The 17,608-nt window shown below is 37.3% G+C and overlaps 1 protein-coding gene across 2 annotated transcripts in view; it reads left to right on the top strand.

Moving 5' to 3' along the window:
- GCLC (glutamate-cysteine ligase catalytic subunit) overlaps positions 1 to 16,168 on the top strand; it is a 76,798-nt gene extending 60,630 nt beyond the window's left edge. The window contains exons 9-16 of one of the 2 annotated variants that reach the window (XM_069070628.1): positions 155 to 293; positions 6,056 to 6,168; positions 7,210 to 7,302; positions 7,980 to 8,084; positions 10,791 to 10,872; positions 10,971 to 11,074; positions 11,159 to 11,279; positions 14,207 to 16,168. In XM_069070628.1, the coding sequence (XP_068926729.1) occupies positions 155 to 293; positions 6,056 to 6,168; positions 7,210 to 7,302; positions 7,980 to 8,084; positions 10,791 to 10,872; positions 10,971 to 11,074; positions 11,159 to 11,279; positions 14,207 to 14,418 (969 nt within the window). In that variant the 3' untranslated portion in view covers positions 14,419 to 16,168. Of the gene's footprint in view, positions 1 to 154; positions 294 to 6,055; positions 6,169 to 7,209; positions 7,303 to 7,979; positions 8,085 to 10,790; positions 10,891 to 10,970; positions 11,075 to 11,158; positions 11,280 to 14,206 lie in introns of both variants that reach the window. The other variant, XM_069070627.1, reaches the window with a different exon arrangement.
- The last annotated feature ends 1,440 nt before the right edge of the window (positions 16,169 to 17,608 follow it).

Genomic DNA, 17,608 nt, shown 5'->3' with positions numbered 1-17,608 from the left:
GAGTATAAAACACAGAATAACTTAGTTGTTCACAATTGTTCTTCAAACAACATTGCTGTTATCCCTTAAATTTTAGTGTTACCTTTTTCATTTAGGGGATTTTAAAAGTTCTATTTATGTGGCATGATTTGTAATAAAATATATTCTATTTTAGCCTCTGAAGAACAACAGCTATAGGATTAGCAAATCTCGATATGATTCGATAGACAGTTATCTCTCTAAATGTGGTGAAAAATACAATGATATTGATTTGACAAAAGATAAAGAAATTTATGAACGCCTATTAAAGGAAGGTGAGTACCTGATCCTGGTAATCAGATTTAATGCTCAGATTTTAGCTCTTCAAAACTCATTTTTGCCATATTTGCTAACTGGTTGTTATTAGTAGTACAAAGTCTTTGGTAATTCTTAAAAGGTTTCTGAACTGTATGTCTCAAATACTGGGTATCTAAGAAAGCCTCTGGATTTTTTTAGTAAAAATATTCTGAATTTTTTTTTTTACTCTGAATTTAATATCACTCCTACCCAAGAGACAGATCATTTTCATATACAAATTAGAGCAGAAAAAAGAAGTACATATATGAAACTATGCATTTCTAGTATGTACAGCTTGCTTTAAAAAGAATATGTAATAAAGTCAGTGTGTAACTCTCAAAGCTGTGCTTGTCTTGTGTTCCCTAAAACAGATATATTCTTTAGAGGTGTGTATCAAAGTCTAGACCAGATGTGCCTATAGGCTGAGTGGGTAAAAGTTTGCCATCATGTCAGAAATACACAGATTTACAGAATAGGAAATAGAATTTAACCAATCTCAGAAAACAAAAATGAACAAATTGTAAATGAACTTCCAAAGGAAAAAAAAACCCAGAACCACATGAATTTCTAAGTGAATTCTATCAAACATTCAAAGAACAATTCATTACAATAGTACATAAACTTTTCAAAAATAGGAGCAGAAAGGAACTTAGAAAATTCCTTCTATGATACAAATATGATCTTGATACCTAAACCAAGGAGAACTGAAACAGAGGAAAAAAACTATAAGCTAATATTCCTGATAAATATCAATACAACCTTCAAATAAAATTTCATCAAGAGTAGAGCCATAGGGGCGGAGGCAAGATGGTGGAGTAGAAGCAGGACTGCCCTGCGGCTCCGTCTTCCACCTTCCCCAATCCATGTAAAAAGGGGACTCTAAACAAACTTTGGAGCTGCAGAACCCACAAAATGACACAGAGAAGCTGACCTTCCGCTGAGGCCAGCCCGGGAGGCGGCAGGAATGGGCCAGCGCAGTACTCTGGGAGCTGAGCCCAGCCCCATGCTGAGCCCCAGGGCGGGCCTGACCAGGAGGGACTCCAGATCAGCAGCAGCTGTGGCCGTTTCCAGATTTATCAGCACATAGATACAAAGGACAAGGTGAGAGGCCAGTGCAGTCTGGACTTGGGGATCCAGTAAGTGGGAGTGCATGGCTTTTGCCCCCAGGGTGAGAAACTGCTGAGATGCTGGCACAGCCAGCCAGTGCCATGTGGCAGCTTCAGCTCCTGGCCTGCACAGTGTAGGGGGACCAAGCACCAGTCTGAGGGGTAATCGCTCTTGCTTTAACCTGCTTGGATCTGGATTGCAGTCTAGGGTGGAGGTCCTAGGGCATGTATCCAGCTTGCCAGAGCATGTGGAGGTTTCAGAGAGGGTACCCATCTAATACCTCCAGCAGCTGAGAAAACCCCAGCATTTGGGACAAAAGCTCCCCTGTCTGGTGGCAGAGTCCTATTGTGGCAAAAAGCCCAGGGGTCAAGTGACTGAGGAGCGACATGACCAGGCAAAGGAAACAAAGCAGACAGAAGATGCCAACATTAGACTCCTATTTTGGGGACAAAAAGGAGCAAAGCATTGAACAGGAGGAAGACAGTGAAGTCAGAACTCCTGCCCCAAAAGCTTCAAAGGAAAATATGAGCTGGTTACAGGCCATAGAGGACCTTAAGAAGCAGATAAGAGAAGTGGAGGAAAAATTGGGAAGAGAAATGAGAACAATGCAAGAAAATTGCAAAATGAGAGTCAACAGCCTGACTGAGGAAAATAATACCTTAAAAAATAAACTAACTCAAATGGCAAAAGAGGCTCAGAAGGGCAATGAGGAGAAGAATGCCTTAAAAAGCCAAATTTGCCAGATGGAAAAAGAATCTCAAAAGCTCACTGAGGAGAATCATTCCTTCAGAATTAGATTGGAGCAAATGGAAGCTAATGACTTTATGAGAAATCAAGATGCTGTTAAACAGATCCAAACAAATGAAAGAATAGAAGGCAATGTGAAATATCTCATGGGATAAACCACTGACCTGGAAAATAGATCCAGGAGAGATAATTTAAAAATTATTGGACTACCTGAAAGCCATGATCAAAGTAAGAACCTAGAAATCATCCTCCAGGAAGTTCTCAAAGAAAACTGCCCTGATGTTTTAGAACCAGAGGGCAAAATAGAGGTTGAAAGGATCCACTGATCACCTCCTAAAAAAGATCCCCAAAAGAAAACTCCTAGGAATATTATAGCCAGTTCCAGAATTCCCAGATTAAGGAGAGAATATTACAAGCAGCCAGGAAGAAACAATTTGAATATTGTGGAAACACAATCAGGATAACCCAGGATCTGGCAGCTTCTACACTGAGGGATTGAAGGGCTTGGAATATGATATTCTGGAGGTCAAAGGAGCTGGGATTAAAACCAAGAGTCACCTACCCAGCAAAACTGAGTATCATGTTTCAGGGGAAAATGTGGTCATTCAGTGGAATAGAGGACTTTCAAGTATTCTTGCTGAAAAAACCAGAGTTGAATAGAAAATTTGACATTCAGATACAAGAAGCAAGAGAAGCATGAGAAGGTAAACAGGGAAAAGAAATCATAAGGAACTTAGAACTATTAACATTCCTACATGGAAAAACAATAATTGTAACTTATGAAACTTTTCTCAGTAGTTGAAGGGAATAGAAATATGTATATATGTCTATGTATTAGGGTATATGGGCATATGAATACATATGTAAATATGTTTACAGGTATACATAGAGGGCACAGGACCAATTTATCATGAAGGGATGATACTTGGTGAAATTAAGAGGTGAAAGAGGAATATAATGAGAGGAGATGGGGCTCCCATCTCATATAGAAGAGGCAAGGGAAAATGGTTACAATGGAGGGGAGGAATAGGAAGGCAAAAGGGAATGGGTCAACCTTATTCCCATTGAATTTGGCTTGAGGAGGGAATGAAATACACACTAAATAGGGTATCTCACCCTCCAGGAGAGTAGGGGGGGAAGGGGATGAGAGGGGGGAAATGGAAGGGAGGGCATGCTGGGGGGGAGGGAAGTTGGAAGCACCCACTTTTGAAAAGGGACGGGATCAAAGTAAAGAATAGAACTAGTGGGAGGTGGGATAGGAAGGAGAGAAATATAGCCAGTCTTTTACAGTATATCTACTATGCTATTGTTTTGCATTAGCCACACATGTAACACAACCTATACTGAATTGCTTATCTTCCCAGTGGGGGTAGTTGACAAGGGAGGAAGGGAATGAATCTGGAATTCAAAGTTTTAAAATCAAATATTCAAATATATGTATATATACTGTTATTAATACTATTTTACATGTAATTGGGAAATAATAGATATACAGGCACTGGGGCATAGATATCCACTGGAAAAGTCAAAAGGGGTATGGGAGAAAATATGGGAGAGAGCAGATTGGAGGAGGCGATATCCTGTGGGACTGCTATTTTGGGGCGGTGGGTAGGGGAAAAACGGGGAGAAAATTTGCAACTCAAAGTCTGGTGGAAATGAATGATGTAAATCAGAAGTTAATAAAGCATTAAAAAAAAAAGAATAGTGCCATGGCAACATATCAAAAAGATTACACACAATAACCAGGTTATATTTATACCAGAAATTTAGGGTTCGTCTAGTAATAAGCCAAGTATAAACATAATAGAACATCTTAATAAATATAATTGAAAAAAAAAACCCTCATGACTATTTCAGTAGATGCAGAAAAATACTAATTTGTGTTTTCTTTTTTAAACCAAAAGTAGAAGTTAAAAAAATAGAAGTAAATATTTATTTTTAAATGTTTTTATTATTAAATTAAATTAATTATTATTTAATATTAATTATAATAATAAAATAAATTTATTATTAAATTAAATATTTTTATTATTAAATATAAGGAAAAAACCTTTCCTTAATATGGTAAATAATATCTCTCTAAAAATAAGAGCTGGCATTGTATGTCATGAAGATAAGCTAGAGACCTTTCCAGTAGGATCAGGGCAAAATCAAGGATGTCCTTTATCATCACTATTATTTACTGTTATGCTAGAAATGTTAGCTGTGGCAGTAAAACAAGAAAAATAAATTGAGGAAATAAGCATAAGTAGAGAAGAAATAAAATTATTTATTGTGGATGATGTGATGGTTTACTTAGACAACCAACTAAAAATTATTTAGAAACAATAACAAGGAGAGTTGCGGGATATGAGATGTCATTATTTCTGTATATTACCTATAATACTTAGCAGGAAGAGGGAGAAGGTCTGTTCAAAATAACTATACGATGCATAAAATATTTGAGTCAACCTACCAAGATATTCATGGAAATTGTATGAATGTAACTATACAAAAGGGGACAGAGTACAAAATACTCTTGACAGAAATAGAGCCAAATGATAGGAAAAACGCTAATTGCCCCGTGGTAAGATGAACCAGTAAAATAAAAATGACAACACTTCCTAAATTAATTTACTTTTTCAAGGCCATGCAAATCAAATTACTAAAGAATGACTTTATAGAGGCAGAAAAAATAATAAAATTCATCTGGAGGAACAAAAGGTCAAGAAACTCAAGTAATAGAATGGGAAATAAAGTGGAAAGGCAGGGGGCTGGCAGTACTAGTTCACAAAACTGTTATAAAGCCGTGAGCATCAAAATAATAATTAAGTAGTAGTTTAAAAATAGAGGTTTATCAGTGGAATAAATTAGGTTTATTACAGAAGTGAACAAACCTAGTTAGCGTAACGTTTGATAAGCCCAAAGAACCCCAGCTTCTAAGGTAAGAACCCACTCTTTGACTAAAACTTCTGGGAAAACTAGAAAGCACTTTGGAAGAAATTAGATGCAGATGAACATCTCACACTATATCATGAGCTTCAAATGAATACAGGACTTAGAAATGCAGAATCAGACATATATTTTTGGCCATGGTGTGTGAGGGAAATACTTTTGCTTGTTTAGGAATATTGGTTACAAGGTGTGTAAAACTCCACCGCTGTTCTGACCCCCTCACGCCCTACCCCTGCTATGGGGTAGAATAAGAAGGAGAGTGAATTAAGGGATAGGGCTCCACTATAAGAGAAGGAGAAGAAAAGGAATCACAAACAGGACAACTTTGAAAGTTACAGGTCTAATTTATTCTATCTGGGTGGCTAGGTGGCACAGTGAGTAAAAGCGCCGGCCCCAGAGTCAGAAGGACCCGAGTTCGGTTCTGGCCTCAGACACTTAACACCCACACAAAAAAAACTAGCCGTGTAACCTTGGGCAAGTTACTTAACCCCAATTGCCCTCCAAAAGGCAAATAAATAAATAAATGAATGAATGAATAAATAAATAAATAAATAAATAAACTAACTTCTATCTACTGAAAAAGACAAGCAAATTTAAAAAACTAATTTATTCTATCTACTGAAAAAGACAAGCTGTACACAATAGAAATTCAGTTCTATGTGCAGTCTCCACTTCTACAATGTATATGGAAATGTTTATTTCATTTGTAGTTTGTTAAGTTCAGAAGAAAGGGGGAAGGAAAAAAACCTGATATCAGAAGGACCAGGACAAAGTAGAAACATGGAACAAAGTAGCTCTTTTCCAGAAAGAAGATGTCCTTTTTAATGTAGTTTGTCTATCAGAATAACTCTCCTCCACACTTGTAGAGTTGCCTCAGTGTCTAACTAGGCTGGTAGAATGAGCAAAATCTTAACTACATTTGGAGTGAGCTTTGGGTGCTCTTCTTCTGTAGGTATTGACCATCTCCTGGCCCAACATATTGCCCATCTTTTTATTCGAGACCCACTGACTTTGTTCGAAGAGAAGATACACCTAGATGATGCCAATGAATCTGACCACTTTGAGGTATCCCCTTTCGTTCTTAATTTGTTAACTTAGTGCAGGCTTATTTTCTGTATGTGTGGTTGCTGTGAGATAGTAACAGCCATCCACACCACAATGGCAACAGGTGTTTGTGGTTCATTAACCAGCATAGTAAGAGATTAAGGAATGTGAAGTCTGAAATATCCTGATAAAGGTGCACCTGCACCACATTTACTAAATTGGTCATATTACCCCTGATTCAGTGTTTTCCATTGTCCTCACCATTCTTTAGCCGGTAACCAGATCATTCAGACTTACCCTGACTGAGCCAATCAGATATTCCACAGGGCAATAATTTCAGGGATATAATATAGGCAAACAGTACAAATTTTGTAATCTATACTCATTAACGTACATATGCATGTGTGGGTATATATATACATATATGTAATATGCCAAAATAAACATATGCACATGTATGATATATTGTATATTAAGCTATTTTCACCATGCATCCTAATCCAGTAAGTGTTAACCATTGACTGTGTATGCCAGGCCCTAGAGACCAAAAGACAAAAATGAAACTCAATCTCTGCCCTCAAGGATATTATGCTCCACTGGAGGGATGCAACATGTCAGCAGGTAGACATAGACGTGAATATTTGAGGAGAATGAGAATAATAATAACTACGGGATCAGGAAAGACTTTATGTGAGGTGATTTTTTAAAAAAAGACAAGAATTCTAAGAAGTGAAGGTGAGAAGGAAATACATTCTTGGCACGAGATATTCATAAAATGAATAAATAACATGCAAATTTATTAACAAGGTTCCTTCCAATTCTTATATTTTATATGCCCATATGTAGATACAAATAGATCTATATCTATAAATCTACTTGTTTTCCATGTTTAGCTGCCTTCATATTGGCCTGACAGGGTAGAAAATTTGTCAGTGATCTCTGGATTAAAGTAGAGCTGGTTAAAGGGTCATTTTAGTATACTTATCAAGTAAAATGAATAATTGTGTTTCCTTCGTAAATTGTTGACTGCATGTTCTGTTTGTCATGTGTGGATTGTTACAGAATATTCAGTCTACAAATTGGCAGACCATGAGATTTAAGCCTCCTCCTCCAAATTCGGATATTGGATGGAGAGTAGAATTCCGGCCCATGGAGGTAAGAATGTTATGTCAGTGAAAGTTCAACACTTGAATAATGTCCAGTAGTTAATTTTGGAGACCTAAATAATTAAGTTAGAGCAAGATGAAAGTAATTTTTAGCATCTAAATGATCAGAGGTTCTTAACCTAAGGATTAAAAAAAAACAATGTTCATACCTATATTTCAGTGTGATTAATTTCCTTTGTAATTCTGTGGTTTTTATATTTGCATTTAAAAGCATTATTCTGAGAAGGGCTCAAAGACACTGTTTTAGATGGCCTTCAAACCATATGGGGTTTTTCAAGGAAATCTGATTGTAAATATTAACTGGGCCTCAGCCACAAAAGTACAGTCATTTGCTAAGAGCACAGAATTAGGGGTCAGACTTGAGGATCCATCCTGACTCTGCTGCTGTTTCTGTTTGACGGATAGCCAGCTAATTCTCATCTTGGTTATTTTTTTTTCTTTGTTTCTCATATGGGGAGAATACAATCTACCTACTTATTCTCAGGATAAGATGAGATGTCTTAAAGTGCTTTCAAGAAAAGTTAAAAGCACCATGTAAAATGTGTGGTGGAATTGTGTGAGTTATGATTATTTTAGAGTGGTTATTGTTTGTATCACTTTTTTTTGGACATATTTATGTTTGGAGTTGAATAGAGATTTTAAAACTTAGAATATTTCATTGTCTAGGTTCAATTAACAGACTTTGAGAATTCTGCCTATGTAGTGTTTGTGGTCCTGCTAACCAGAGTAATCCTTTCATACAAATTGGATTTTCTCATTCCTCTGTCAAAGGTAAGAGTGAATTTCTTGATATACTGATCATAAACCTACATCCCCCAAGTCAGGCTTGGCAGTTTGCAAAATATATTATGAGAACTTGTTAGAGTTCCGTAGAACAAAAGTGCTTTTGAATATATAGTTCTCCTGACAAGTGCCATCTCATCAGCATTTTCTGGTCTGACACTTCATTATTGAAACATCTTTGAGCAAGAAGTTTTTGGTGGGTCTTTACATCAACTTTTTGGGAAGTTTTGGAGTCACATGAAACAAGTCAGATTTGCTTTTTAAAAAATTATCTTTATCATGCAGCATCTTTTATTCCTTTTCTTAGCAAAATATAAAAACATTGAAATTTAGGAAACCTAATGTTGGGAAAATGAGAGATATAGAGAAGGTATTAACTCTGAATTTTCCCTTTAAGAGGAATTTTATTTAGGAAGTTAGTTTATTTTTCTATATTTAATAAACATGAAAAATATTTAGAAACACATGAGCAGCACAAATTAATGTTGCTCAAACTCTAGGTAAATGGAATCTTAAAGTGGGTTGTTTACTTATAGGAAATGTGACCATTTTCACAAAATATTAAATTGTATTCTAGTATCTACAGTGACCCTTGAAGGAAATTAACATTTTATAGATGTGTCACCTCATTTTCAGGGTCAGAACCTCTTTATTGAGGGTTAGATACAGTTAAAAATTTCTCTGAGGGTAAATGTGAAGAGAACTTTGTAAGAGTGGGAGGCATTAACTTGTGGTGAATAGAAAGAACAGTGAGAAGTGGGAAGCATGATTCCCAGAGGTCACTGGTGGCACAGTGGATAGAGTACTGAGCCAGGAATCCAGGAAGACCTGAGTTTAAATCCAGACTCAGACACTTATTGGCCCTCTGACCCTGGACAAGTCACTTAAACTCTCTTTGCCTCAGTTTGCTCAACTGTAAAAGAAAAATTGAAGATAATTATAACATCCACCTCCCAGGGTTGTTGTGAGAAAATCTTATGAAGGTGCTTAGCTAGCACATACAAGGCAGTTAATAAATGCTGTTTCCTGTAAAAATTAGAAGGTTGAACTAGATAACCACCAAAGTACTTACCAGCCCTAATATTTTATAAATCTTTCCATTTAGAGGCAAAGCAGCATGGCATAACTGAGGTGAGGGTGATCCAAGAAAACCTAGGTTCACATCTGTCCTCAGACACATTCTGGTTGTGTGATCCCTGAGCAAGTCCCTTCTATTAAACTCTAAAGATTTTAAGTTTCAATGAAAGAGTTTCCTTTTACACTTGATATCTCAGGCCCAGTCCCTATTCAGTACTACAAAAAAATTTCCTTCATTTGAGATCCGCAGGTCTGGTGTTTTCCCAGTTTTATTCCTCATCCTTCTCAGATAAATAATTAATTAATAATTAATTACCAGCTCTCTCTTAACCTTGTGAGGCAGTGAGCTGGTGGTAGCCTTGTATTGAACTTCATATGAGAGGGTTTATCGTTGGTTCCATATGAGGACTCTGACAATAATTTTTTTTTTGGCTTTTTGGAGGGCAATTGGGGTTGACTCCCCCAAAGTCACACGGCTAGTCTGTCAAGTGTCTGACGCCAGTGCTCTATTCACTGCACCACCTAGCCACCCCGACAATAAATGTCTTTGTAGCATGAATCTCCAGAGGACCTTGTATGATTATAGTGTATTAATCCTCTTTTCAGAAGAATCTGGGGTAACAGAGGCATGTGCATGTCACCTAATGAATACTGAACACTAAAACTATGTGTGTTATCTGTTGAATTAGCCAGAAAGCAATAGTAAATACAAATTTTTTTTGCATGCTTTTAAAATTTTTAAATTTATTTTTAACATCCTTTTAAAAATTTTTTTAATTCCAAATTCTCTCCCTCCCTCCAGCCCTTCCCCCACTCATTTAGAAGGCAGATGATATGATATCAATTATACATGTGAAATCATGCAAAACATTGCTATGTTAACCAAGTTGCCAAAAAAAAAAAAGGCAAGAAAATAAAGTGAAGAAATTTACATTTCAATTTGCACTCAGAGTTCATCAGTTCCCTCTCTGGAGGTAGATAGCATTTTGTCATCATGAGTAACTTGGAATTGTCTTAGCTCATGATATTGATCAAAGTAGCTAAGACTTTCACAGTTGATCCTTGTTATAGTATCGCTGTTACTATGTACAAAGATCTCTTGTTTCTTCTCACTTCACTTTGCATCAGTTCATGTAAGTCTCATCAGGTTTTTCTGAAACCACTCTGCTTGCCATTTATTAAATTATCACTTGTTCAGCCATTCCCCAATTTGTGGGTATTCCCACAATTTGCAATTCTTTGCCACCACAAAAAGAGCAGCTATAAATATTTTTGTACATATAGATCTTCTTTCTTTTCCTTTTTAAAAAATCTCTTTGGGATACAGACCTAAGTAGTGGTATTGCTGTGTCAAAGGGTATGAACAGTTCTGTAACCCTTTGGTTATAGTTCCAAATTGTTCTCCTGAATGGCTGGACCAGTTCACAGCTCCACCAATAATGTGTTATTATTATTATATATAGTAATATAATATATATTATATATATTATTATTATCACATCCCCTCCAGCACAAATGCAGGTTTTTTAAGGAAGTCTTTAACTCTCAGCACCTAAGAAATAATGACTTTGCCTAATTTGATGATATTTTTAAAACTTACTATTCCTTTTCTCTTAGGTTGATGAAAACATGAAAGTGGCTCAGAAACGAGATGCCGTCTTACATGGGCTATTTTATTTCAGGAAAGATATTTGCAAAGGTTCAAAACCTCTTTCCAGTAAGTTTAGATTTTTTCAGATCCAGTTTACAATAAGGACGAGTTACTTAATTTTCTTCTCCCTCCATCCTTGTTCTTAGGTGGCACTGCTGTGGTAGATGGTTGTAGTACAGCCCAGAATGGTACAGAAACAGACACTGAAGAATTCACACTGATGAGCATAGATACAATCATCAATGGGAAGGTAGAGTTGGTTGACTTGGTCATAAATTCCATGTTGATCAAGAAGAAAAAGAAAAACCACATGATAACTTTATTTTTTTGATAGGAAGGTGTTTTTCCTGGATTGATACCAATTCTGAACTCTTACCTGGAAAATATGGAGGTCGATGTAGACACAAGATGCAGCATTCTTAATTACTTGAAGCTAATAAAGAAAAGAGCATCAGGTAAGTATGATATTCTTTTTTTTTTTCAGCTGTCATGCCACAGAAGAACTTGGCAGTAGTGTTCAGGGGGTTTTTGTACTATTCATCTTATAAAATTAGTCTTTCCTGGAAATCTCAGACCCACTGATGTCTTTAAATAGGTACTAATGTGTAGTATTAAATAACCTATGCCAGTCCCAACATATGCTGTGTGAATTTAGTTGATTTTTTCCCCCTGTTAGCATGCAGTGAACATGTAAATAACAAATATGCTTTTGATTAACAAGCCAAATAAGAAATGCTCTTCTTTTAGGACATAAAATCAAAAATTTTCCCACACATTTTTCATATTGTTTCATGTTAAGTCATAGAAAGTCATGTAATTAACATCTGGGTTCTGTTTGGGGAAAAGGTTTCAGTTTTTTCTCCTTTTCTTCTTGGGGCTTAAAGTTTAAAAATAATCGGCTGCAGGCCTACTCTATTCAATCAGTCAGTAAACATTTATTAAGTATTTGCTTTGTGCCAGCACTGGGCTAAATGCTGGGAATACAAAAAAACAAAAACAAAAGACAGTCCTTTGTCTTTAAGGAGCTTACAGTCTATTGGGGGAGACAACATGCAAACAATTGTATAGAAAGTGAACTGTATACAGAATAAATAGGAAAGATTAACAGAGGAAAGGCCCTGACATTGAGGGGTTGGGAAAGACTTCCTGTTGAAGGTGGGATTTCAAGGAAGCCAGGGAGATCAGTAATCAGAGCAAAGAAGAGAAAGCATTCCAGGCATGGGGGACGGTCAGAGATTGTCTGTCATCACCAGGAGGCCAGTGTCACTAAGTGGAGGAATAAATATTGGGGAGTGAAGTGTGAGAAGAATGGCAAGGTAGGAGGGTTTTGAATGCCAAATAGAGGATTTTATATTTGTTCCTGGAGGCATTAGGGAGCAATTGGAATTTAATTGAGTGGGGGGTGGGGCTGATGTAATTGGGCCTTCTAAGATCATATTCTGTTAGGCAGAACTTGGAGGAAATGCTCCTCCAGATACATTCTCCCTCATCACCAGAACTTGACGTTAGTACTCCCGTGATACGTAAGACTCTCCTAGGACCCTTCCAGGCAGTTTTCTTTTGCTCCTCAGCAGGGAATTAAGAATTAGTTACACTATGTAGTATGGGATCAAATGAGTATGAATTCCAGGTGATCTAAATTTTCAGGTTGCTGTCACACTCTTTGTTGATAGGTTTTTCCAAAGGGAAAAGATTTTGTGTTTTATGCTGAATTAGCCTTTGAATTAAAAACAGACAAGCTGGATTACCGACTGAGGCAAGCCCCCAGCCTCCAAATTCCCTCATTAAGTGCATATCTGATATTTAATTCATTCTGCATTCTTCATATAAGCTTACATCTTCCTCACCTTAGTACTTAGTTGAACTGTTACCACTACTTTAACAATGAGGGAGCATTGTGCAGGGATGATGATGAGAGCCAGGTGAAAGTGTGTCACTGTGCTAAGTTTTCAGTCTCACCTGGAAAAATCCTGGCTGAATATGGCAGCTCACTCATCTTTTCTGTAATTACTGAAATTGCACATGAAGCTAGACTACTGATGGCACATTTGCTTGTGTTCAGATCCTCTTTTAGGGCCAAATGTCCATTCTGCTTCCCACTCCCACCCTCCTTCCCCTGTCCCTGTAACAACTTACTGCTATTAACTCTCTGGAAAGTGCAAGTATCAAGAGGTGTACCTATCCTTACACCAGTTCTCTTTCTCATAGCTTCTTCATGGTTACAGTGCTTTCTATTCTTCACCTCCCTTGGTCAAAAATCTTGAAAAACCCAAGATGTTTCCTTACAGCTGTACGCATCAAAGGATATCTTCTAGATTAATATCCTAGTACACATAGAAGCAGACCTTCCATTTTTCTTTTGAAGGAAATTTTTCTCATTTCCCTAGAGATCTGCTTTTCCCGTGACAGCAAGAAAGGAAAAGATGTTTTTATTGAGCCTTTATTATGTGCTAAGCACTGGAGATTGAGACAGTGATCTCAAGAATCTCACATTCTGACTGAAGGAGGTGATACATAAACGAGAGTTTTATGTTCACATTTAGTTCATGGCAGATGGGAATACCATGTCGTATTAGTTCTACAGGGAAAATAAGAGAAAGGCAAGGCCTCGAGGAGCTTCTAAGATGCTTGTCTCCCAAGAGGATAAAGGGTTATTAGTGCGGGTGTCTAAGAACCTCTGGCAAAGGAAGGGATGGGTGGGTGTCAGCATCCAACTTAGTACTCCCTTTTTAAAAAATAAAAAAATTATTTTTGATAATTTTTGTTTTTATGACACATTTTATCCCCTAAGTCAATTTTTCCCACTTCATACAATCATACATTTAGAACTAGAAGGGACCTTGCAGGCCATCTAACTTATTTTATATGAACTATTATGGACTAAAGCCCAGGAGGGTAAATAAGAATTTGCCTGAGATCCCACATATAGTAAAATGGCAAAGGCATGATTTGAACCCAGATCCCCTGACACCAGTCCTGGTACATATGCCATTATACAATATTGCTTTCCCCATTGCTCCCTTGTTTTAAAGGAAAACATTTAACCAAAACCAATCTACATGTAGAATAAGTCTGACAGCATATATCACATTCCACAACCAAAGTCCCCTACCTTGTTTGGGTAAAGTTGTGTTTCATCATACGTGTTCTAGACCAAGATTAATTTTACAGCATATCTAAATTTAGCTGCTTTTTAAAATTTTCCTTTACTTTATTATAGTTATTGTGTATGTTGTTCTTTCTTCCCGGTTCTGCTTATCTGCATCAGATTCCTATGTCTCCCACTATTTTAAAGTAACTGTTGACACTTAGACTTAATGATTTAATAATCTAAATGACCCTTTTTTGTGTAATTCTTCTTTATTTTATAATTTTTTTCCAGGAGAACTAATGACAGCTGCTCGATGGATGAGGGAGTTTGTTGCAAAGCATCCCGACTACAAGCAGGACAGTGTCATCACTGATGAAATCAATTATAGCCTTCTTTTGGAATGTAACAAGATTGCAAATGAATTAAGTGAATGCCCAGAGTTGCTCGGCTCAGGATTTAAGAAAGCAAAATACAGTGGAAATAAAACTGGCTCTTCCAGTTAGGTATTTTCTGCCTATCCTCACCCCACCCCAACCCCCCACTAATAAAGTAGAACATCTGAGTTATGTTATTTGAGAATTAGCTGCAAGACCATGACCATTGGCATGGTGTGAAGACCAAAATAATGGTACTGTGCTCTCAGATGAGCCAGTGAACCTGAAATTCACTTAAAGGCTTCCCAAATGGATATAGAGTTTATATAGTATACGTGTACATAGTGAAATATTTTTATGATCAACAATGTATTTTAATAACATTATATCTAAAGTCTTTGTGAACTGGCTTGTACATTTTTTTTAAAGAAAATCCTTACTCTGGGAGGAGCTGCTGTCCAAACAGTTTTGTAAATGGACTGGTATCCATACATAATACATGCATTCCAGAGGTTGAAATGTTTACTGTACATTTTGTTGTTATTCTAAAGAATCTACCTTGTTTTAAAAAGAGAGAGAGAAAGAGAAACAAACAGATTTCATCTTTAGGACCTGATTCACTGAAATTTCCCTTATTGTCACTTTAACAAAGTCTATACTTCCCCTTCTTGATTGGTTTTGAATCAGCTGGGCACATTAAATCATTTTTATAATTCCAAAAGATTTTTATTTTGTAATCTTTGCTTTCTAGCACCTTATGTACTATGCTTCTTTTTAAAGGGAATAGTTAAGCCAGGTGGTCACCCTTGACCCAAACTTGTAGGACTAAATACAATCCTGCTGTGGTCTAATGGTATTTATAAAGGAACTCATACATTTTTTAAGATTGAAATTACATAGACAAAAGAGTATCAACTTGTTTTTTTCTGGGTAATAAAACTTCCTTTAAAAATTATCCTTAAACTTTTTTTTTTGCTTTTTGGAGGGCAATTGGGGTTAAGTGACTTCCCAAAGTCACACGGCTAATAACTGTGTCAAGCGTCTGAGACCAAATTTGAACTCAGGTCCTCCTGACTCCAGGTCCTGTGCTCCATTCACTGTGCCACCTAGCCACCCCTTAAACTTTTTTTAGTCCTTTTTCTGTAAATACTACTAAGACTAGAATTTAAAGTTGGGGCTGCCAAATAATTCTGCACCTGAAAGGGCTTGGATTTTTTGTTCTGAGTGCCCACCTTCAGTTGTTCTTTCTACAGATTTGCCAATCAAATAAAGCATACAGTCCCACTGAATGACCTAGAATTCATCATTTGTCACTGGAGTTCTTTACTCTTGTCTCCTCCCTCCCCCAGTTCTAACTAACCCCGTTTTCCAGTAAGCATGTAAACAAAGCTTTGTCTTCTAAAAGCCATTTGCCCCACATTTTAGCTGGGGAAACATACTATGCACTGCTTACTTTCTAAAGGAAACTTCAAAGGAAATCATGGAATGCACTAAGTTTGTGAATCAGGACCCTAAATGTTCAATTGTAAATAATTTAAATTTAAGATAATTGTTAGTTGTTACTAGTTCGTTGTGGGGATTTAAAAAAAAATATAGTTAAAATTCAAAATTGCTTCTAAAAATGACAATGTATTGTAGATTATGCAAATCTTAATACAAGCATAACTATTTAAGTCATAATGCTAATTTTAAAAGAAATTACAGTGGAGCTGCTCCTGGTAAAGCTGTTTATGTATAAATATTTGAATCTGTGCTCTATCCATAGGTATAATGTAGAGGATTAATAGTTCTCATTTTCTTTTGCAACTGGCTTGTGCTAATCAGGTTGTAAATGACAGATAAGTTTGTGGTACCAAAAAAAATAAAAGAATGGAATTTGCATAGTGTTGTGTGACTCTCTAAGTAAGACTCTGAATGGCCTCTAGAACTTTTGATGGACCCATTTCCCAACCAATACGAAAAGGACCTACTTTTTTTTTTTTTACCTATTTTGTAAAAGGAAAATTTAGTTGAATTGTTTTACAAAAATGGTAGTTGTTTAGGAAACATTATTATGTAAACTTTCTCACGGAAATCTGTCAAATGTACAAAAATGGAAGCAAAAAGTTATTCCAGGACTGTGGGTTTTCATAATATACATAAGCAGTCAACAGGTCATTTATTAAGTCCTTAGTAGGGGCACCTGGACTGGGAGTCAGGAAGACTTGAATTCAAATTCAGCCTCAGACACTTATAAGCTATGTGACCATAGACAAGTCACTTAATCTTCAGCTGCCTCAATTTCCTCAACTGTAAATTGGGGACAATAAATAACACCTACCTCCCTGGGTTGTAAGGATCAGATGAGATCATAGCATAGTGCATGGTCCTCAGTAAGTGCTATATAAATGTTTTGTTGCCCAGTTGTTTCAGTCATGTCTGACTCTTCATGACCCCATTTGGGGTTTTCTTGGCAGAGATACTGGAGCAGTTTGCCATTTCCTTCTCATTTTACAGAGGAGGATACTGAGGCAAACAGGGTTAAGTGACTTGTCCATGGTCATTATGTGCCAGGCACTGTGGTAAGTGCCCTTTTCCTTAAGCCATCGGGATTAAGTAACTTGCTCAAGGTTACACGGCCAGTTATTTCTGGGTGTGGTGCTAAGTATCTGAGCCCAGATTCGATCCCCAGGTCATCCCAACACTGGAGCCGGTGCTCTTACTCGCTGAGCCACCTGACCGCCCCTAAGCAATTGGGGTTAAGTAACTTGCTCAAGGTTACATGGCCAGGTGTTTCTGGGTGGGTGCTAAGTGTCTGAGCCCAGGATTCGATCTCCAGGTCATCCCAACACTGGAGCCGGTGCTCTTACCCACTGAGCCACCTGGCCGCCCCTTGTGCCCTTTACCTTTGTGATCTAAGTTACAAAAGAATCTATTTGCAGACAGTTATCACTCTCATTCTCTCCCTTCTCCCCTGCCTCCCCCCCACACAGACTGTAGCAAAGGAGGAGATTAGGCAATGACACTGAGCAGTTTTGAAGAGTGGTGTAGACCAGAAAAAGGGAGTCTACAGTGGTTGACTCGTTTTTCTTAGTTGAGTAGGAGACAAGGGTGTCTGTTCTCTGCAAGAGGGGAGGAAGTGGTGTGGGGGGAGGGAGAGCGGACTGAGAGGAGAACAGACTTGGCACGGGGGAGGAGTAGTCTGTTACGTACTACATACCAAGAATTATTGATGTTCCTCAAGATGCAAGATTCCTCAGCCATCTGTGAGTGAGGTTAGGAGACAGAGTAGAGCTAGGTGGGGCAATGGCTAGAGCACTGGACCTGAAAGTCAGGAAGA

Source organism: Petaurus breviceps, unplaced genomic scaffold (genome assembly GCF_028583685.1).
Source record: "Petaurus breviceps papuanus isolate PSGF00001 unplaced genomic scaffold, PetGlider_PUasm1.0 90822, whole genome shotgun sequence".
Classification (NCBI taxonomy): domain Eukaryota; kingdom Metazoa; phylum Chordata; class Mammalia; order Diprotodontia; family Petauridae; genus Petaurus; species Petaurus breviceps.
The sequence above is the reverse complement of the archived record's forward strand: the minus strand, read 5'-3'. Positions and strand labels throughout refer to the sequence as shown.